Raw genomic sequence first — 20,266 nt, 5'->3', positions numbered from 1 at the left:
AAGCTGCTGTCAGACAGACTGTCGGACATTTCTCGCGGAAGTTTTCTTGCAGATGGAAACGCGGCCTGAGTAAACCTTGCACAATGCTTTAAACGAAGGCAAATTTCGAATTGCAAACACCAATGATTGTCACGCATTAAATAAAGATCTAAGTAACTACGGTATAATATGCGTTTTCGTTATTCGCTTATTCGTAGTTCGTACGAATGTTTATGCTAGGCGTCCATTACAGGCGGATCGGGCCGGGCCGCATCGCAACGGGCCGTCTCTAATGGACGCGCCGTCCACTAGACGGGTCGGGGCGGGCCGGGCCGCAGCGCACCGCCGGCAGAAATCCGCCTGCGAAGCGATATCCGCCAATGCGTTGCAGCCCGCCCCGGCCCGATCCGTCGCTAATGGACGATGTTTCATACAAAACATAGGCCGGCGTATTTTTGCGTTGCGATGCGGCCCGGCCCGATCCGCCTAGTGGACGCCAGCCATTATGTGACACGAGTCAAGAATACCAACATAATGTGAACATAAATAGTAAGCGAGGTTGGTAATTCTATTGAGGAAAAATTATTGTGGTTCTGAGTTCTGACAACAAGTTGTGATTCATGATCTCCCCGTGTACTAACGGGAAAATTGGTAGGTATATTAATTTAAAAATAGCCTAATACTAATTGCACATTAAATTTAAACCTCGATAAAGGCAAGACTTTGGCATACCACAGATTACAGGTAAAAAATTCATAATATTATCTATTTAGCATCAGCATCAGCTGATATAAATAATAAAATATAATATAGGTATCAAACAAGCTGTACATCACCTGTACATATTGAGAGTTATTTTGGCGATAAAATAGTGGGTAAAAACAATAATATTACCTATTTAAATTATGTACATGTGTAGAAAAAATATATTTTGAAATATGTCTAGGTGTGATTAGCGAATTTTTAATGTAGTAGAAATTTGCGACAATTAAAATTATTTATTGAGTGTTTTTGTTTATCTGTTTTTAACATTGGTTTTTAATGTCATTATCTTAGAGGTCATTAGTATATTTTAGTTTTGTGAAAAGCCAAACAAACTAAAAAATAACGCTATTGGTTTTTAGATTGCGCAATACTTTGTGACGAATTAAGAAATGGAGAAAATATTACGTTTTCGAACGCCGATTTCTGTAATAAGAAGATGCATGTGTACACCAGCCCAAGAAGGTAAAACCAGCCAGGCCAATGTGGAATCACTGTCATCGAGATATAGACCAAGTGAATTCCAAAAGTTTTTACTTGTGTGGACCAAAAAGTACAAAAGCAAGGATGAAATTCCGAAATTCGTAACGTAAGGAAATTCATAATAAACTGTGACATTTTAGTATAAAAACGTTAAAATATTTTTAATTTATATTTATATTTAATTTTAGCTCGGAATTGATAGACAGATCGCGCAGTGAGGCGAGAATAAAAATATCTAATATTCTTATGGCTCTGACTGCACTTGCCAGTGTTTTTGCTATCTGGTCAGGCAAAAATGCGGCCAAAAGAGGAGAATCAGTTCATCAAATGAACTTAGATTGGCACAAACAATACCAGGAAGAGTTCAAAAAGAAGGAACAAGAATCTTCAAAGTAATATTTGTCTTCACAATTTGCTTGTAGGTGATATTATATACTTGTCGACAAAAACCATGTTAGTGCTTATTATATTTTTAAATTATAACTAAAATATAAAATTATTTTCTGTTACATAATTGACTTGTTATTGAAACTTTTTGATCATTCATTACATGTTTTTAAGAATATAATAAATATTATATCTCTAAAGAATCACTTTGAGGTTACACCATTTATAATTTGTTTACTTGTTTTGATCAATTAGACCTTTTTGTAAGTTTTTAGATTGTTAAGAACAAATTCTACAAATACAACATCACCAAAATCCATACCCTGTTCTATAATAATAAGTGGTGTAACTTACTTTCATATTGGTTATTAAAATATTGTGGTGTAAAATTAAACATTAAAAATGAGTATTAAAATAAACACTTTCCACATGTATAATAACAACAAAACATATATTATAATAAATGTGTATAGAATCTATATTCATAAAATGAGATTAATATTATTTACTATCTGTGATTAAATCAAATATAATTTTTTATGGAGTATTCTTACAGGTGTTTTAGTAAACAGTCGAAAAAAAATTGTCAATAATAGTTTATTGACTAGTTTTTTTCGATGCAGTGAATGATAAAATATTGATGAAAGGCGTATTTTTATAGTTATTTATTATTTATGCTTCTCTTTAATGTTAACAAGGAGACTACATGCTAATATTTTTATCTCGATTCCTAAGGGATAGTATTATAATAATAAAACTAAATGTCAATGGAAATGTTTTAATATATATTTTTGTTCTATCTATAAAGCTATAATTATTATTTACATAACCAAATCCTCATTTTAAATGCATATTTCAGTCTTTATTACATTCCAGGTTTGTAATAGGTTCTACATTTTTCTGTGAATAACTTAGATGTCTTTTCCTTTATTACTTCTTCTACACTTAGCTCAGTTTGCAGCAGGCGTAACTAAAAATGTATTAACAATATCATAAAATTGATAAAGTATTATCTTCTTAAATATATTTAAGGGATTATACTATATTATTAGATTACTACTGCTAAATGGTAGCGAAATTATATAATAATAATGAATAGTGGAATAGGACCTTAGATTTAAATTGATAAGTTGGGGGTGCAAGATCTGGTGAGTTAGCAAGAATGAAATTGATTTTTCTATTTATCTGTGCATATTGATAACATCACCACTACTCAAAATGGTGAAAGAAAAAATTGTGAGGTATGCCAGTTTCGAGATGCCTCAAGGAATCAAAAGATTGAAGATTATGGACTTATGTAATAATTATGGTTTTTATTATGGATTATGGCTTTATGACTATTTATAATTTCAGAATACTTGATGATTTTTGTATTTGGTGATTTAAAATGATATGTTTTACTTGAAATGGAACCTATGTACCTTTTGGTTGTTGGAATTGTATGAATAAAAAGACATCAGGAAGTGAAAATGCCCATAAATGACATAACAATTAACAACCAAAGTGGCTATGATGCTATCATCATAATATTAGAGCTTTTGTAGGGTGAAAAGTATAGATGGTGTTTTAGATGATATAAGTCAAAGTACGAGTGGTTTAACATTTTCCTCTATCCTAGTATAGCATAGCACATTTATGCATTTTTTATTTTGACAAAATGGATACCTTCTTCTTTCATAAGATGGACTGAGTGGCAATACTGGGCCAGGGCCTCCATTTAACTCCAATCTGATAATATTTCACCGACTTGCTTATTATTATTGTTAGAAAATGTATATCATATTCAATTCACATGGTCAAAAAGCTTCAAAGAAAGTTAATTCTTTGAAATTATCGAAATAACTTGTCTCAATCTGAATCAATTAATACTACAGCTACTTGTTTCCTTTGGTTACAACACCTGTAAATTATGATGCATTATTTTACCTTTCTTTGTTCAGACTTTAAATTCTTCAGTAAATCAATGTCGTCTGGAGCTTGTTCCTTTGCTGCCTTTAAATTTTTAACTGTATCAGCAGTCACGACAATACAGTTTTTAATGACACTTTCTCGTTCACTATGTCCCTTCTGAATTTGTTCATATAAGTCTTGGCAAGCTGAGGAGGCATCTACTTTGTTTTTAAATGACTCTGTCGGTATCGATGTATTAAGGGAGTAAACTATTTTATCATCTAAAACACGCATTTTTTTCAGAATGTCCTGCAAATAAATGTATATTTCATCTTATTTTATTTACAGTTACTAAGAACTAGCATGCAAGTGCCAAGTACAAATATCTAATTTTCTGGAAAAAGTACATAAACTGAATAACAAGTAATAAATATATCAAACCTGAAATTCTAAGAAGTCTGGACAAATCATTTCATAAGTAAATATTTGGTTTATGACTTTATAATATTTTTTTCTTAAAAATTATTATTCTGAGGTTATGTATCCGAAAATAAGCCAACGGATATCGATAGAGGGCAGTGTACAGCTAATGTCAATGGTCAACATGTCATGAGATGTCATGTTTAATTCACAGATGATGTAGAAAGCGCGCCGCGCCACGTAAGAAGTCTCGTGAACGTGGCGCTGTCGGCGCTTAAATTATATTGCCAATATTTTATTCAAATATTGCCCAAATCAGGGAAAATAATGTATTTATTTATTTTATGCAAAAGTATCAAATAGCTATAGAAAAATTTATCATAACTCTACGATAATATAAGCTTTCTATCAAATACTAAACATCTATAGTCCAGTTGATAACGGTGATACGTGAAAATATGTGAGTTGTCAATGTGTGCATTTAAATACAATCCTTCGCTTTCGAGAGTATATTATTTTTTTATAAAGTTCAAGTCACAGTTGAAGTCTGGCAACTAACGTTCTTTTTTATACAAAATGGCCGACCTGTCAAATTTAGTTCCTATTCCTATGTGTATCTGTGTATTCCTATCACAGAGTACTTTTTTATAATTATTATATGAAAATTCCTATCTTCTTCGTGGGACTGTTGGATGATGCCCTACCAAAATAAATAATAAATATATCAAGTAAGTGAAAGTTTCTTGATTATTTCGTTATATTTAAAAAAAATATATATTTTATTTTTATACCATTTAAATGATTATTATAGAAATAAATAATATCTATTAATACCAATTATTATTTTAATAGACACTACCATACCAAACTCATACTCATTAGGGTATTATGACTAGATCTGTGGTATTATGTAAGATCTTGTGTAAGATATTATGTAGGTAGATTTTAAAAACAAACAAAAAAATTACCTTTTGGAAATATTTTATTAATATTCTAGTATTCTAGTACAATGTAAACATTTATGTAAACAAAATATAAATATCAAACATTACATTTAGAATAACATAATATTATTTTAACGAATAACGATTTTACTCCGCGGGATAAATTTGATAACAAGTTCTTGCCCTGGTACAAGGAACAAACCGCGTTTTTCAAATTTTATTTCGCTTGGCTTTTTTGCTCCTGGTAAAGCTTCAAATTTATAACTTAATATTAAGTTTGCCATTGCGTGTCTCATCGATATTTGACCAAATCGTTTACCTGAAAAAAAAAAAAGGTATTCGCTTATTATTTTAAGTAAGTACACGTATATGAGTTAAAACGCTATACCTACCTGAAAATTATATTATCTTGAATTAAATCCGAATTGGTAAAATTGGCAGAGTCTAGTCATGGCCTAGTTCAAGCTCAGATCTCAGTTATTGCACGCCTCATAAGCGAAGCGTTGAGGTGGGTACTACTGTCACTTCGCGCAAAACATCTGATTTTTCAAACTTAAAATGTCTTTATGTATCATACATTGCACTTGTAAGATAATACATACACACACATATTAAGAAAAAACACTATTTTTAACGTTCATGATATTTTTGATGTCATTTTTGTTATTTAAACTAGTTAAAAAACAGTTTAAAAAAGTTCTGTCTTGGACGTCCGTGTGTCTGTATGTGCGGATCCTTTTTCTTGTTAACACGATAGCGACCGAAATACTTTACTAATCGAGTCTTTTTTTTTCTCTTACGCTTGAGTATGCTCAGGAATAGAACCCTTTCATTTTTCAGGGTCTGATTCGATGTGGTTTAATTGTTATTAAATAAACAAAAATTATAATTAATAAATATTTATTAAAAAAAAATTATGAGGCGTGCACTTTTGGATTTTCCAAATTATCTTAAACTGCAGTGAATCAACCATGTTTATTTATTTTAATCCCATATTAGTTTCATATGACAAAATTAAATATTAAAAAAAATTGAAATACTTACCAATGCAACTGCGGGGTCCCTCTCCAAAAGGCATAAATGTGAATGGTTTAATATTCCCCACATTTTCGGGTAAAAATCTTTCGGGAATAAACTTCTCTGGTTCATGGAAGAATTCTTCGTCATATTGCATACCAATGCTATTTACGTACACGGGTGTGCCCGCTGATATTGTTAACTTTTCATCTATTTTATAATCCTTGTCAGCGATTCTGTCCAGCCAGCCCATAGGAGAATATTTGCGAAGACTTTCTGTATGATAAGATAAACATTATAAATAATTACGGATTTTGACATAATGGCAATAATTAATAATTTTTTTTAATTATAAGGTCTCCCTTGGGTCCACATATCACGAGGATTTAACAAAGTCTACAATCTGCAAATTGTATTAATAAGAAAAAATACATAGATATGGAAAGTAAAACATTTTTGTATACATGCCTTTCATAACAGCATTAAGATATTGGCAATCAGCGAGCTTTGATATTTCCAAATGACCATTTTCACTTTGATTTTTGACTGCTATTAATTCTTCGTACAACCTATCCTAAAAATAATAATCAGGTTTGTTATCAAGAATATAATAAATACCTAGGATTCCACCGAAGTTCATATATCTAATATGAAATAATAAGATGAAATATAGAATACTAGAGGTCCGCCCCGGCTTCGCCCGTGGTACATATTTCGCAATAAAAGGTAGCCTTTCTCGGGTATCAAAATATCTCCATACCAAATTTCATGCAAATTGGTTCAGTAGTTTAGGCGTGATTGAGTACAGACAGAGTTACTTTCGCATTTATAATATTAGTATGGATTTGGTTTTATTTAGACTTTAATCAAAATTACCTGTTTTTCAGGATGGAACGATAATTCGTAAGAACACACGCTCATTATTGATGACGTTGATTCGAAACCTCCAAATAGAAATATTGCTGCTTGAGCAATTACTACGTCCTCCGTTATACCTGCAAGATTTTTTAGATGAAAATTCATATTTAAATATATACAAATTTTGTTCTATTTTGTTCATCTAAATTTCTGTATAAACTATCTTCTAAAGAGAGTTAACATAAATTTTATAATTATAGCTTAATTATTATAATACCGTTGTTACTTTTTGCTCCTTCATCCATCAGCTTAAGTAAAGCGTCGAGCAAATCTTTAGAATCCCCAGGCGTTCGTTTGTCATTTCTGTGTTCCGAGGCTATTTTGAAGACTTTCTTAAAATAGTCAGTAGACCATTTTGGAAAGAAGGAGAACCTGTTGGTAATGTTTCTATAATTTCTATGGTTAGTTTTATTGTAATTGCTGTTTGTTTATAAAGGCTATTAAATACTCTAGAATAGTACGATTCTAGCCTACCCTTCTCAGTAGATTATAAAAATTCTTAGGTATGAAATTTTCTCATGTAGATCTTTTGCAACCTTTTTGAAATCATTGTTCATATCAATTACATATATTTATAATGATGTCTTATAGTTACCGAAATATATCCACAAGTTCCGGGAAAAAGAAAATGCTGCTCCAGCAGAGGCCCCTATAGAGATCGAAGGTGGTAAACGCCTGCGTGACAGTGCGCATCGGGTCCACACCAGTGAGGGTAGCGTTTGTCTCCACACCGAATGCTGCTGTTCCGATAATGTCTGTTGTGTAGTCCGTGTATATCGCCTGGAAAAAAAACAAGGTTGATGTAGAAATAAAGAAGTACGAGTTACATGTTTTATGTTCGAATCAGGTTTGTCACAAGTAGTTCAATGTTTATAGATACATACTTCTAATCATTTGTAGTGTAAATGTTTGTCTTTATGTATCAATGTTATTATTTTGTAGAAAATGTTATGATTTACTGAGCTCAATACAGGAGTTTACAAGAGTCAACGGCGAAAGGATTTTAAATATTCACATGTGAACCACCTACTACCTACCCTTATATTTAACTTAGTGTTGTCGTCTGCATTCCTTATTCTTTGTAACAATTGACTCGATTTTAAATCAACCAGATTTTGCAAAGCTCTTAGTTTGGAAGCTGTAAATACACTTGTAAGCCGTTTTCGTACTATTGACCATAAGGGATCCTGAAAAATAATTTTATAAGTTCTATTAAATCTTCCTGGTTTTTTTAACCACTACAAAAAAATCTACAACTCTTTTATTTATTTTAGGATATATTCCAGAATTATTTTATTTCTATGTAATCAATATTTTATAGGTAGGTACGAGAGGTGGTAATACTTACATTAACTGTGAACAAATTTAGCGAACCAATGGGATCCGAAGAACCTGAACTAAGAAATCTATCACGGAAAAAAGCGGAATCCTTAACAAGTATGTTTCTTGCTAACTCTGGTGAATTGATGATGAGAGCTGGTCGCCAGAACATCCATGCTCCCACATACGGGCTCTTGAATTGCTTGTAAATGTTGATCATCCAGGTTGCCTTTGAAAAGAATTAACTAGTTTTAACAATATAGCAATAATGACAGCGTGGGTGTGGTAACTGGTGTCAACTAAGATGATCTGAACGTCGTGTAGGTAGGTACTGAAGTATTTTTAAGGCAGTTATAACAGAAGAAAAATTAATATAACATTACTTAATTACAGTTTAGATTCTCAATATTTACGGGGTTCTGTCGCTGCAGGAAGGTGAGGCTTCCCATGACGGGGTGCGGTGGCAGGTGCGGCACCCCGCGCTTCGCCCAGTATTGCCTCACACAAGTCCACCGGTAATACAACCATGTTATAACACACAACACTGTTATTCCCAGAAGATTCCAAAGCATTCTGCAATCAATGAATTTCAAGATACACATATACACTATTTATAACTTTAAAACTGAAATACAAGATGGTAGTTTAATGGAAACAAATAAGAACGAAAGCTTTTAGTAACTGATACTAATTATATTATTGTTAAATAACTACAAATTTACACTTTCGTTTTTTAATTTTGTGCGGTGCGGTAGAAGGAAAAATCCGACGTATATTTTTCCTTCTACCGCGAGTACCTACTGTAACGTAATACAACTGAAGGTAGTAGGTAGGTACACATTATTTTTATGGATACTAGCTGGTCCTAATGAATCAAAGGAAAAAAAATAGGTTTGGTAAGCTGCGCTTGCAAAAAAAAAATTAAAATAGTTAGATGCCGTAGGTGTTTTTTTTCGTAACATATAACCACAGTTTGACAAATTTTGTTACCTAATTGTTAAACCGTGATGCCAGTAAAATTACCTACCGTAGGTATATGCATCAATTTTTAATCGCCTATGGACGGACTCAGGCTGTTAAAAAAAATAAAAGTAAAGGACGTTTTTATCAACGTTTGTGAAAAAAATAAGTAAAGCAAGAGCATTGCAGTGTGTACCTAACTTTATTTTTATTATTAGGCCAGTAGATAAGTACCTATGTATTTCATTTTACGAATTTTATACTTACGTATGTGTACTTAGTTAATCATTTTCAGAAGCATACTAGGTTAATGGATGGACGAAGTTATAAAGTTTTATTTGCTGTCTGTGCTATTCAAAATAGCACAGACTGCACTTATAACAAATACATATAATTAATACTAGCTGTGCCCGCGACTTCGTCCGCGTGGAATAGTGACTGCATAGTAGTTACTACTTAACACACAATTATTGAGTAAACACGTCTTGAAACACGTACTATCATATACAACTAAATTATAAGTACTTACACATTATTATAAAGTTAAGAAATAAAATAAATAATAAAACAAAAGAACTGTTAGTAAAATTTATTACTAAACTGAGCTATAAAACTTAGGTACAGAAGAGTTCAAAATTTCCAGGATGTGGTTATTCTCCCGCTCCCATATTCCTTCTACTTTCACAGACTTTCAACTTTTCCCTTTCACCCCTAGTAAATGGCAGAACCGATTTTGATCTAAACCATGTCTAATCATACCTATATATTATGTACATGTCATATCCTTTCGTTTGGTACTCCATTTGGATTATTTATCCCCACTATCACCCCTAAGGTGCCCTATATGTAATAAACAGATTAACCAATTTTGATAAAACATGCCTAATTGTAATTCACACGTCATTTGATATGCCGCTTGATTATATTATTTGACCACATTCGATTATTCATTCCCACTTTTACCGCTATAAATCAATAAATGGATGAACCGATTTTGATTAAATATGCCTCATCATATTTCTCACGTCAGGTCATGCCCTTTCATTTGATATGCCACTTGGGTATATTATTTGACAACTTTTATTCCCACTTTTATACCTATATCCAATAAATGGATGAACCAATTTTGATAAAATATGTCTTATTGTACTTTACACGTCATGTCTTTCATTAGATAAGTCACTTGAGTATATTTGATAAAATTCATTTATTTATTCCCACTTTTATCCCTATATCAAATAAATGGATGAACCGATTTTGATAAAATTTGACTAATTGTTTCTGACATGTCTTCTATTTTCATTTGATATATCACTTGGGTATAACCTACATTAACAACTAACATGCGTTTTTTTCACCCCTATATAATATAATAAACAACTAATGTAACAAAAAAACGCATCTAATTCGTATTACCCGTTAGCGAGCTACGGTGGCACAGACAGACACGCAATACACACATAGCGGTCATAACACCCCTCTTTTTGCGTCGGGGGTTAAAAATATAATACCTACGACATAATTTCAAAGACCTTTTATATAGAAAATTTACCTAGAAGTAACCATAATGCTATTTGTGCAGGTTTTAGACTTATGAGCAAAAATCTAAATAAAGGTCCTTTGACCCCCCCTACTACCCCCTCAGCATAACCACCCCCCCCCCACGCTTGGGGACTTTCGATATGATCATCTGGACATGTCAAGGAATAACTTTAGCGTATAATTTACGTAATAAAGTAATTCATGTATAGAATGCCTTAGCAAATGTTCGCTGTGATTACTTAAATGGTCATAACTTTTTTATTTATGAACCGATTGACATGAAATAAACACTAAATGTTAAATGAAGCTTACCACAATATATTAGTGAAAACCGCATCTAAATCGGATAAGCCGTTTCTGAGATTAGCGTGTTCAAACATACAGACAAACAGACAAACAGACAAACAGACAAACAGACAAAAATTTTTTTAACAACAGTTTTGGGTTTGGGATCGATTTAGTAATAACCCCTGCTAATTTTTTTTTACATATTTTCATTGTACAGACACCACTTTTCTAGAATTTTATTATATGTATTGATAAGTGCAGCTATGCGTTGTTAAAATAACATAAGGTATATACTATATAATATTAATGTTTGCTGGTGTTTACGGTTATCAGTTTAGAAAATTTATCACTGTTTATTTTAATAAATCTTCTAGTATCTCCATATATTTATACCTATGCATACTCATCCCTATTAAATTATGTGAGTAACATTGGTAATTAGACCGGATCCTTTTAAGAGGTGGTAGGGGCAGTAACTATTCTCTAATCTGTGGTAGGGGAGGTTATTTGCAACAATTTGACTGTATATTGTTATATCCGGAAATGGCTCATTTTTGAGATATTATTTTTTTAAGAAAAAATATGAAACGGCCTCTAGTTTCTAGATGGATCCACATTATTACGCTATTATTATTTATTATTAAGAGGTATAACAAGGTTTTTCTTAAACTGTAAAGAAAATTAAAATCGATTCATAATTTTTTTTTAATTTAATTTTAATGTAGTGAAACTGGATTTTCTTAAAAAAATAATATATTAGGATAATTATGGAAATCTCTCACTGTACCTATCCACACCGAAAATATTTAATACTTCAGTTAAATATGTAGTATCTTTATGGTTATTATTAGTCTAGATGGAACATTAAATCCAGATAATTATAAGTCTAGATGTGCTAAAAACACGTAGGATGTTGTTGATTGTTCAATCTATGCCATTATTAATAGACTCATATTTTAAGGAATAGTATTTACTATTAAAATATTAAAGGCCAATATATTACGGACACGTTTTATTAATGTTCTAGCACAATAACAACTGTAATTATTAAGTAAACATAGTCATATTAATTTGTAATAAAAAAAACTTTAAACTTTTTTAGCAAGTTAATTTCTAGGAATAAATTTTATATAAAGTTCTTCGCCTGGGACAAGAAGGAGACCGCGTTTTTCAATTTTAATTTCATTTGGCCTTTTTGCTCCAGGTAATGCTTCCAGTTTGTAGTTTAATATTAAATTTGCTAATGCGTGTCTCATAGATATTTGTCCAAACCGTTTGCCTGAAATAAATTAATTAATATTACATTTATAAAAAAACCGATACTTTAAAAGAAGGTTATGAATTAAAATCAAGTAACTTGTTAGAAACTGGTGGTGCCAAATTAGACTCTCCAATGATATTAATTTTTTAAATAATACAACGAAAGAAACAAATAAGTGTATTTTTTTTCTTATTTAATTGAAAAAGCTCACCTATACAACTTCGGGGGCCTTCGCCAAAAGGCAAGAATGTGAATGGTTTGATATTTCCCGAATTTTCGGGTAAAAATCTTTCTGGAATAAACTTTTCAGCTTCATAGAACAACTCGTCGTCATATTGCATGCCAATGTTGTTAACGTACACGGGTGTTCCCGCGGATATTGTTAAGTTTTCATCTATTTTATAATCCTTGTCAGCGATTCTATCTAGCCAGCCCATTGGCGAATATTTACGAAGAGTTTCTGCAACACAAAAAATACATCTTAAAAATGTATTCAAGTTAAAAAAAACTACGCTTTTTTGGGTACCTTTTTAAATGTTTTTGTTAATGCACATGGAAGGTTCTTAAGACGAAACTTTACTCACGCAAGGATAATGAACAATTTTGAAAATTTGATCTAGTATATAAAAAAATATATATTTTTATACATACCTTTAATAACAGCATTGAGATATTGACAATCAGCAAGCTTTGATATTTCCAAATTGACCATTTCACTTTCGTTTTGGAACGCTATTAGTTCTTCGTACAACTTTTGCTAAAAACAAAAAACTTAAGATATAAATTCGCTTTAAATTCGTGCATTCCTAGAAGCTCACGAATAATATAATAATATCTTTGTAAATACATTATATTTTCAAAGTTCGTAGTTATATCTAATATCAAACTTTTTTTTGTTAGTTTTATTTATTTATACTTTCTTTAAACTTACCTGTTCTTCAGGATGGAACGCTAATTCGTAAGAACTCATGGTCATCATTGTTGAGGTTGATTCAAAACCTCCAAATAGGAATATTGCGGCTTGAGCTATAACTACTTCTTCGGTTATTCCTGTAAGAGTATATACATATTTAATATAAATAAATACCTTCCGATCGGATCATCGGATTATCTTTTATATCTTACTAATAACTTAGTATCTAAGGGTATTTTTAATCAATAATTTAAATAGTAACAAATTAAAGCAACTTCTCTTTGTCATCCATATCTCTCATACCAAATTTATTTACTCCTGAAGAAAGTTAATTAGAAACTATAAAATTTTTATGAATAGTTTTAATTATAATACCTTCGTTAGTTTTTGCTCCCTCGTCCATCAACTTTAGCAGAGCATCGAGCAAATCCCCTCGCGGTCGTTCATTCTTTCTGTGTTCCGAGGCTATTTTGAAGACTTTTTTAAAATAGTCAGTAGACCATTTTGGGAAGAAGGTTAATCTGTTGGAGATCATTGAAAATTAATCCTTTGAATAAAATATTCTAGATAAAAAAAACCTACACGATCTTATAATAGGTAAGCAATTCATTGGGCTAAAACTCTTTTGTGGTCACATCGCAAAATATGTATGGCTCTTATGACAACGAGTGTAATGTGTTATTGGAATCACAGATAGATGTAGAAAAATTGAGATAGGAGGTTTTTAGGTATGTATGCTACAGTAAGCTACGAGTTGATGTTTACCGAAACATATCCACAAGTTCAGGAAAAAAGAAAATACTACTCCAGCAGAGGCCTCTATAAAGATCGAAGGTGGTAAACGCCTGCGTGACAGTGCGCATCGGGTCCACACCAGTGAGGGTGGCATTGGTCTCCACACCGAATGCTGCTGTGCCGATGATGTCTGTTGTATAATCCATGTATACCATCTAGGAAAAGGATAATATAAATCTTAAAATATATTAAGACAAGACAATAGTACAAACAATACTGACAATAATGTGGACTCAGCACGAAAGAAAATGTTTTATGCCCACTGAAATTCACTGTAGTGATTGTAATAGAAAAATCCTAATACGTACCCTGATATTTAATTTGCTGGTGTCTTCTGCATTTTTTAATCGTTGCACTAATTGGCTCGACTTTAAATCAACAAGGCTCTGTAAAGCTCTTAGTTTGGAAGCCGTAAATACACTTGTTAGACGTCTTCGTATTGATGACCATAAGGGATCCTAGAAAAGATGAATTTTATAATAGAATATATTTTAAGGTCTCATGCATTTGACGAATTTGGATAGTCATTCTGTTATGCAATATAAACATTCCGAGATAAGCTCAAATCTAAATGCAGCTATGTAATACTTACATTAACTGTAAACAAATTTAGTGAACCAATGGGATCCGAGGAACCTGAACTAAGAAATCTATCACGGAAAAAAGCGGAATCCTTAACAAGTATGTTCCTCGCTAATTCTGGTGAATTGATGATGAGAGCTGGTCGCCAGAACATCCACACTCCTACATACGGGCTCTTGAACTGCTTGTAAATATTGATCATCCAAACTCCCTTGAAAAGAATAAAACTAGTATGAATAATATTATTATATAGAGTATGTAGGGTTAGTGCCAACTAAAATTATGATATGAAATTCCTATGACGTTCAGTATAAGTATAGGTATGCAATGTTCTGTTTATGCAGTACTTTTAAGGAGATAAAATCGTAACACATTGTGGATAGTATTCAAAGCAATATTTACAGGGTTCTGTCGCTGCAGGAAGGTGAGGCTTCCCATGATGGGATTGGGCGGCAAGTGCGGCACCCCGCGCTTCGCCCAGTATTGACGCACGCGGGTCCAGTGGTAGTATAGCCATGTTACCATACACAACAATGTTATTCCCAGTAGATTCAGAATCATTCTGCAATCAATAAATTTTTATATTATTATTAATTATACTAACTTGTTTATAATATTAAGTAAAAAAAATTATGGGCTATGGAAGATACATTATAAATCCTCGTCCATGGATTGGATTGTGGTAAACCGATGTATGTTCAGACGCGTCGTGGCATTTTTTATTGCCACAAAACGTTGTGAGCGTTTTTAATAGAGCCACAACGCGAAATTTGTGAGCTATATTTTTCCGCCCAATGATCGTTTTCAGTCTGAGCGTAAAATTATATGTGTAGACCTATTACCTAAATATTGCGTGAATAATTAGGTATAGGTAAACTAGACCATTTAGAAACTATATTTTGGATAATTAACTTACTTTACACGAATTCGATTTGAATTCGTGTATATTTTATTTGTCACAATCAATATGCGCAGGAACATTCAAAGCGTCAAAGTCTACTGGGTAAATTATTAGGTACATTTTTAAGTTTAAAAATTGTTGAACAAAAAACTGAAAGATTAATTGAGATCCCCCTCCGTATTTTGAAATCGGATAGAATCCTCAGTATCGACCGAATTCTTATTTCTCAAATAATTTAAAGAAAATCAATTAAAAAAAAAAAACTGAATCTATATGTACTTACGTAATAGGTAGTTTTTGTGCTCTCTCGTACAGTTACACTATTAAATTAAGTTACGTTATCACCAGTAAACTATTTATATGCAATTTATTTAACTTTTAGCAACGTCATCCTTATACGGTATTTACGGGATAACAACGATGACGATATAATAAAAAAATAGTCCATGAGTAGTTGGCTCAAGATCAAACTGGGCTCTTATCGACTAGTTGTACCCAAATCGAGCTTTTATGAAAAAAATAACAATTGTGTTCTTATCTTTTAATTATACAACAATCTAATCGAAACTATACATGAAAATTAACAAATTATGGCGAAATAAACGATCAATTTTCTTTTAAATTCTAAGAAAACTTCATCAAATCCTATTTTTTAGGTCATGTAGATAGAAATTATGATTTTGTCTTTTCCGTAGGTAGGTAGTTAATATTTAGTTACCTACTTAGTTAATATTTTTAAGTACTGGACTGATATTTATAAGGCTACACAATAAAGATGACAGTTTATTTCATGAGCTTAAAAACAATACATGCTTTCCTTTCATACACATGAGCTTATGCTTATACAGAGTAAAATTAGCTTGTACAGTGTATTAAAAATTTTTTAAAGTAAAATTTTATAGATTATTATTCAACTCATCTGTATTTTATCATATTTTGCAACATAATTTGTTTTGTTGTAACTATGGAATTGTCTTTTGAACCTATTTCAAAAAAAGAAGATGTTCTCAATTCGACAGTATTTTTTTAACCCAGAAACTGGGTAAACCGATTTTGATGATACATGTTTTCATTTGATGCGTTTTGGTCGGTTTCATAATATTCTTCTATTTCTGGCACTATGTAGACAGTTAAGTCTTTTGCTCAAATTTATACGAACAAACAGACGTAAATAATAAAAGCGGTAATGCTTCTATACATATTTTCTTTCTTTATTGACTGACTGATTAATAAGGTCATATCAGAATTGATTGACTTGTATAGGTACTACGTTATTAGTTTAAGGGCTGATTTTTCAATCCTTGGTTAAAACTTATTCATCGAATAACGTATTAAACTACCATTTAAAAAATGTATTCTTATTGTCCGTATTTGACAGTTTACAGGTGACATTTTAAAATGTTCGTGTAATACTTTATTGGACGGATAAATTTTAACCAAGGATTGAAAAATCGGCCCTAAGTTTCATAAATGTTGTGAAATTCACATGAAACAAAATGTCATTATCATTCGTGTAGATAACTGTAACTATAACAATTAAACTTTTCATAATTACCAGTGATAAAACAAGGAAAAATTAGATAACAACAGGCCGAAAAGTTTCTTTGTAAAAGTGCTCAGTCATGATAACACAGTTCACTTCTTAACGGAATATATTGTGATAAATCATGAAACAGAATATAATAATAACGCATTTATCTGAACGGCTTCAGCTTGTTGATAAGAAGTATAAAAAGTCGTAGAACCCTATGATTCACACTACACCCACAGGAATATTAGGTACCTTTTTTTTTTTTATCGTTGGGAAATGCATTTACGCATCCCCCTCTACAGTTTTACTGCCCGAGGGGGTATGTGGGACTCGCATGAAGCCATACCCACTAAAACCCAACGGTGGCCACCGTTCATCTTCGGCGACAGGGGTTAACAGCCAGGCCTTGTACCCCTGCCGCCTACGTGGTGAGTGCCGCAACTGGGCGACTCGCCCAAGCCCCTAATTTGGCAATAGGCGACGGTATCGCATAATGATAACGCTGCCCTATTGCCGGGCTATCCACCCTCTGTCGCAGGGGGGGCCGGTTTACTTGCAGCGAGCATATCTGCAGTATGCTCGTCTCTACGTAAACCTCCCCCTGTGCTTAGTTGTTAGCTCTTGTTTCAGGGCAGACGTTGGACACACTGACGCCTCCGTCTACCAGGTCTCCGTCGACGCAGAGGATCCGCCGCTGGGTCATTTTCCCGGGCCCTCTCTGCATCTTCTTTCGCCTTCATTATGGTTTCGCAGAAGGCTGCGACCATCCCCCATTTCGCGTCATCAGCGACCATCATCTTCACAAGGTCATGCAGGGTTAGATCGTTGTTCGCTCCCAGCAAGCCCTCGAGCGACCTTCTTTCGGATGTCCAGGCTGGACACTCGACTAACGTATGTAGGGCCGTGTCTAATTGGCTGCTGCAGTGGTGGCAAGAGGGGGCCGGTTCACGTCCAATCCTATGCAGGTAGCTGCCGAAGCATCCATGCCCCGACAGGACCTGCACAAGTCGGTAGCTGAGTGCCCCCCACCCTCTCTCTACCCACTCTCTTAGTACCGGGCTTATCGCGCTGAGAGTCCAGGCCCCCACGCACGATGCGTTCAGTTCCCGACTCCATTCTCGGAACACCGCGTCTCGAGCTTCCTGTTTCCAGGCATCGAGCGTTTCGGAGGTCAGCTCTAAGCCCCTCCCTCTTGCTTCCGCTCTACGCCAGTAGACATCCGCCAGGGCGGCCGCTTCGAGGTGCCAGGGTGCAGTTCCGGCTATAACACACACCGCATCATACGAAACAGTGCGATACGCCCTTGCAACCCTTATGGCTATCACTCGCTGCGACCGCCTCAGCACAATAGTATTGCGCGTTAAAAGCTTGTCCGCCAATACCGGGCACCCGTACAGCGCCTGTGAGCGCATAACTCCAGCAAAGAGTCGGCGACATGCTCCGCTCGGCCCTGCAATATTCGGCATAATGCGGCAGAGAGCCGCTGCCGTGGTGCTGAGCTTTGTAGCCAGTGCCGAAAAGTGAGCTTGGAATGTCCATCGCGGATCGAGTACCAGACCGAGGTATTTCAGCCTGGACCCAATCCGGATGGGCACCCCACTCACCACAATATCTTCCCCGGTTGGTGGAGCCCTCCGATGGCCGTGAAACCATATAGCCTCCGATTTCTCGAGTGCTACTTTTAGCCCAAGACTTTTGATTTTGGCGACCACCTGTGCCACCCCAGCCGTAGCTCGTAGTCGCGCCTCCCTATAGTCCCGGCCAGTAGACACGACTAGAGTATCATCGGCGTAACAGATGGCGCTAACGCCTTGCGGCAGCACTCCTCGAAGCACGTGGTTGTATCCGATGTTCCACAGAAGAGGTCCCAAAACAGAACCCTGTGGAACACCGCATGCAACCCTATGACTACCCCAGCCATGTTGACCGGGAAAGATAATTTTGCGTCCACCAAGATATGAACGGATGATGCGTCGGAGATAGAGCGGTAGATGATGCAATGATGAGCAAGACCGTCTAGGATTTTGTCCCAGGGCAAAGTGTTAAACGCATTGGAGATATCCAAAGATACTGCCAGTGCAACCCCACCCTGGGAAACACACTCTTCACTTATATCTCGCAGGCGGGCTATGGCGTCTACTGTACTCCGCCTACGCCTAAAGCCATATTGGGCTTCATCAAGGTAGGAATATTAGGTACCTATGTGCAATATGAAAACACTTTCCCACTTTTGCGACATTTTTAACACGCTTCTATTAGCTTCTTCTCTATGTTTGTGCCATAAGGCTCGAATTTGCCCCACTAAAGGAACAGATTTCATTCAAACTTTGTACATTTAAACATACCTACTCACGTACCTGCAGCAGGGACAGTTTTGAAATTGGATCCTCATTAATTGTAATGTGTATAACTGTATAGGCAAGCAGGGGCAATTTAGAGGACAACTGAAATTGTTCCGACTGCCGACCAACCGAGATTGTTCCAATATTGCCCCTGCTGCAGGTACGTGAGTAGCCGGCCTTATCAAGGTTCGGTGACAATACAACAATTTCATGATAATATTATACCGTGGTATTTTTGAATCGAATAAACTTTATTTTTTTATTATTATTTTTTTAACCTATATTAATTATTCATTGCTACTCTGCTTCTATTGTTCGTAGCTTTAATTAACGCAGCCTATCTCTAAGAAGAGATCCCTTCTTGATTCTTTTAGATTCTCTTCCCTTAAAAAATTGAATTTTGAATTTAAAATTCATCATTCTACTTATTTTAGAAGAGAGTAGGTACGGCATCTGTGTCATACTATTTCAATACTGCTTTTAATCCATTATTCCGCAACGCCGTACAAAAATCATGCATGCACAAGGGGAAAAAATCTCTAAATGTACTTTCGAATTCTCATCTGCACTCAGGTGGACAGCTTACAAGTGACGGCATAGTGCTGAATCTTATTATTTTATGCTCTTATATCGTTCTAGATAGGTCACCTGGTGGTTCAAATGACCCATAATTTTTTCAACATGGGCCTGTAGTCACCTTTAAAAGATGTTATTCTAATAACGCATTCATCTCAAAGGAACAGTGCTATCTATGAATTATTCTTTAAACTAACAAACCTCACAAGTAAGGGATGCTTTAAATAGATGGCTCCGTTTACAAAATGATGTTTATATGTAAAAATGTAATTTGTGGGCATTTCATGAAAAATCTGTTTTAGCCAGCCAGCAGCTTTAAAAAAAGGTAATAAACGTAGATAAATTGATACAATTCAATTGATTTAAATTATTGTGTTTGTTCTTTACATACAAAAAAATAATTGTTTATTTATATTGTTTATATTAATTATAAAAAAAAATAGTTGCGTGCCCCA

The 20,266-nt window shown here is 34.1% G+C and overlaps 4 protein-coding genes across 8 annotated transcripts; 1 reads left to right on the top strand and 3 right to left on the bottom strand.

Annotated features, from left to right (window-relative positions):
- Positions 1–488: 488 nt before the first annotated feature.
- LOC149485288 (UPF0389 protein CG9231) lies at positions 489–1,738 on the top strand. Of its 4 annotated transcripts, none has more exons than XM_089700035.1 (3): positions 489–630; positions 1,104–1,330; positions 1,413–1,738. In XM_089700035.1, the coding sequence occupies exons 2-3, from the start codon at positions 1,134–1,136 to the stop codon at positions 1,618–1,620; spliced, it is 405 nt and encodes a 134-aa protein (XP_089556161.1). In that variant the 5' UTR covers positions 489–630; positions 1,104–1,133; the 3' UTR covers positions 1,621–1,738. The 4 variants fall into 4 exon arrangements, with proteins under 4 accessions (XP_089556161.1, XP_089556160.1, XP_089556162.1 ...); XM_089700034.1 differs by having other exon boundaries at positions 562–723; XM_089700036.1 differs by lacking the exon at positions 489–630 and adding an exon at positions 750–850.
- A 637-nt stretch (positions 1,739–2,375) lies between these two features.
- Positions 2,376–4,093, bottom strand: Ccdc58 (Coiled-coil domain-containing 58). The gene is made up of 3 exons (XM_089700033.1): positions 3,943–4,093; positions 3,538–3,810; positions 2,376–2,581 (listed from the first exon to the last, which is right to left on the bottom strand). Exons 1-3 carry the CDS (start codon positions 3,970–3,972, stop codon positions 2,477–2,479), a joined length of 408 nt encoding a protein of 135 aa, XP_089556159.1. The 5' UTR covers positions 3,973–4,093; the 3' UTR covers positions 2,376–2,476.
- An 808-nt stretch (positions 4,094–4,901) lies between these two features.
- LOC149485286 (cytochrome P450 6k1-like) lies at positions 4,902–8,862 on the bottom strand. Of its 2 annotated transcripts, none has more exons than XM_089700077.1 (9): positions 8,534–8,862; positions 8,149–8,349; positions 7,838–7,987; positions 7,396–7,580; positions 7,027–7,172; positions 6,759–6,877; positions 6,347–6,456; positions 5,910–6,154; positions 4,902–5,184 (listed from the first exon to the last, which is right to left on the bottom strand). In XM_089700077.1, the coding sequence occupies exons 1-9, from the start codon at positions 8,720–8,722 to the stop codon at positions 4,997–4,999; spliced, it is 1,533 nt and encodes a 510-aa protein (XP_089556203.1). In that variant the 5' UTR covers positions 8,723–8,862; the 3' UTR covers positions 4,902–4,996. The 2 variants fall into 2 exon arrangements, with proteins under 2 accessions (XP_089556203.1, XP_089556204.1); XM_089700078.1 differs by having other exon boundaries at positions 4,906–5,184; positions 7,018–7,172; positions 8,534–8,693.
- Positions 8,863–11,920: 3,058 nt separating this feature from the next.
- On the bottom strand, positions 11,921–15,663 carry LOC149485285 (cytochrome P450 6k1-like). The gene is made up of 10 exons (XM_089700079.1): positions 15,646–15,663; positions 14,864–15,023; positions 14,472–14,672; positions 14,188–14,337; positions 13,850–14,034; positions 13,460–13,605; positions 13,103–13,221; positions 12,823–12,928; positions 12,383–12,631; positions 11,921–12,189 (listed from the first exon to the last, which is right to left on the bottom strand). The coding sequence occupies exons 2-10, from the start codon at positions 15,020–15,022 to the stop codon at positions 12,017–12,019; spliced, it is 1,488 nt and encodes a 495-aa protein (XP_089556205.1). The 5' UTR covers position 15,023; positions 15,646–15,663; the 3' UTR covers positions 11,921–12,016.
- Positions 15,664–20,266: the final 4,603 nt, after the last annotated feature.

This window comes from Colias philodice, chromosome 10, assembly GCF_061535455.1.
Source record: "Colias philodice isolate Cphi_HAF_F1 chromosome 10, ilColPhil1 Martin Lab GWU primary, whole genome shotgun sequence".
Classification (NCBI taxonomy): domain Eukaryota; kingdom Metazoa; phylum Arthropoda; class Insecta; order Lepidoptera; family Pieridae; genus Colias; species Colias philodice.
This window is presented reverse-complemented; position numbering and strand designations above follow the sequence as displayed.

Bases quoted from the DNA above. Each gene is read 5' to 3' on its own strand.
- LOC149485288 (XM_089700035.1), top strand. From the start codon at position 1,134: ATGGAGAAAATATTACGTTTTCGAACGCCGATTTCTGTAATAAGAAGA. The intron at 1,331-1,412 runs GTAAGGAAATTC...ATTTAATTTTAG, and splicing joins GAAATTCCGAAATTCGTAAC to CTCGGAATTGATAGACAGAT.
- Ccdc58 (XM_089700033.1), bottom strand. From the start codon at position 3,972: ATGATTTGTCCAGACTTCTTAGAATTTCAG. The intron at 3,811-3,942 runs GTTTGATATATT...ATTTATTTGCAG, and splicing joins CAGACTTCTTAGAATTTCAG to GACATTCTGAAAAAAATGCG. The intron at 2,582-3,537 runs GTAAAATAATGC...ATACATTTTTAG, and splicing joins TAAAGTCTGAACAAAGAAAG to TTACGCCTGCTGCAAACTGA.
- LOC149485286 (XM_089700077.1), bottom strand. From the start codon at position 8,722: ATGTGTATCTTGAAATTCATTGATTGCAGAATGCTTTGGAATCTTCTG. The intron at 7,173-7,395 runs GTAACTATAAGA...CATTACCAACAG, and splicing joins GAACTTGTGGATATATTTCG to GTTCTCCTTCTTTCCAAAAT. The intron at 6,878-7,026 runs GTAACAACGGTA...AAAATCTTGCAG, and splicing joins GATGGATGAAGGAGCAAAAA to GTATAACGGAGGACGTAGTA.
- LOC149485285 (XM_089700079.1), bottom strand. From the start codon at position 15,022: ATGATTCTGAATCTACTGGGAATAACATTGTTGTGTATGGTAACATGG. The intron at 14,673-14,863 runs GTAAATATTGCT...ATTCTTTTCAAG, and splicing joins TCCTGCAGCGACAGAACCCT to GGAGTTTGGATGATCAATAT. The intron at 14,338-14,471 runs GTAAGTATTACA...CATCTTTTCTAG, and splicing joins TAAATTTGTTTACAGTTAAT to GATCCCTTATGGTCATCAAT.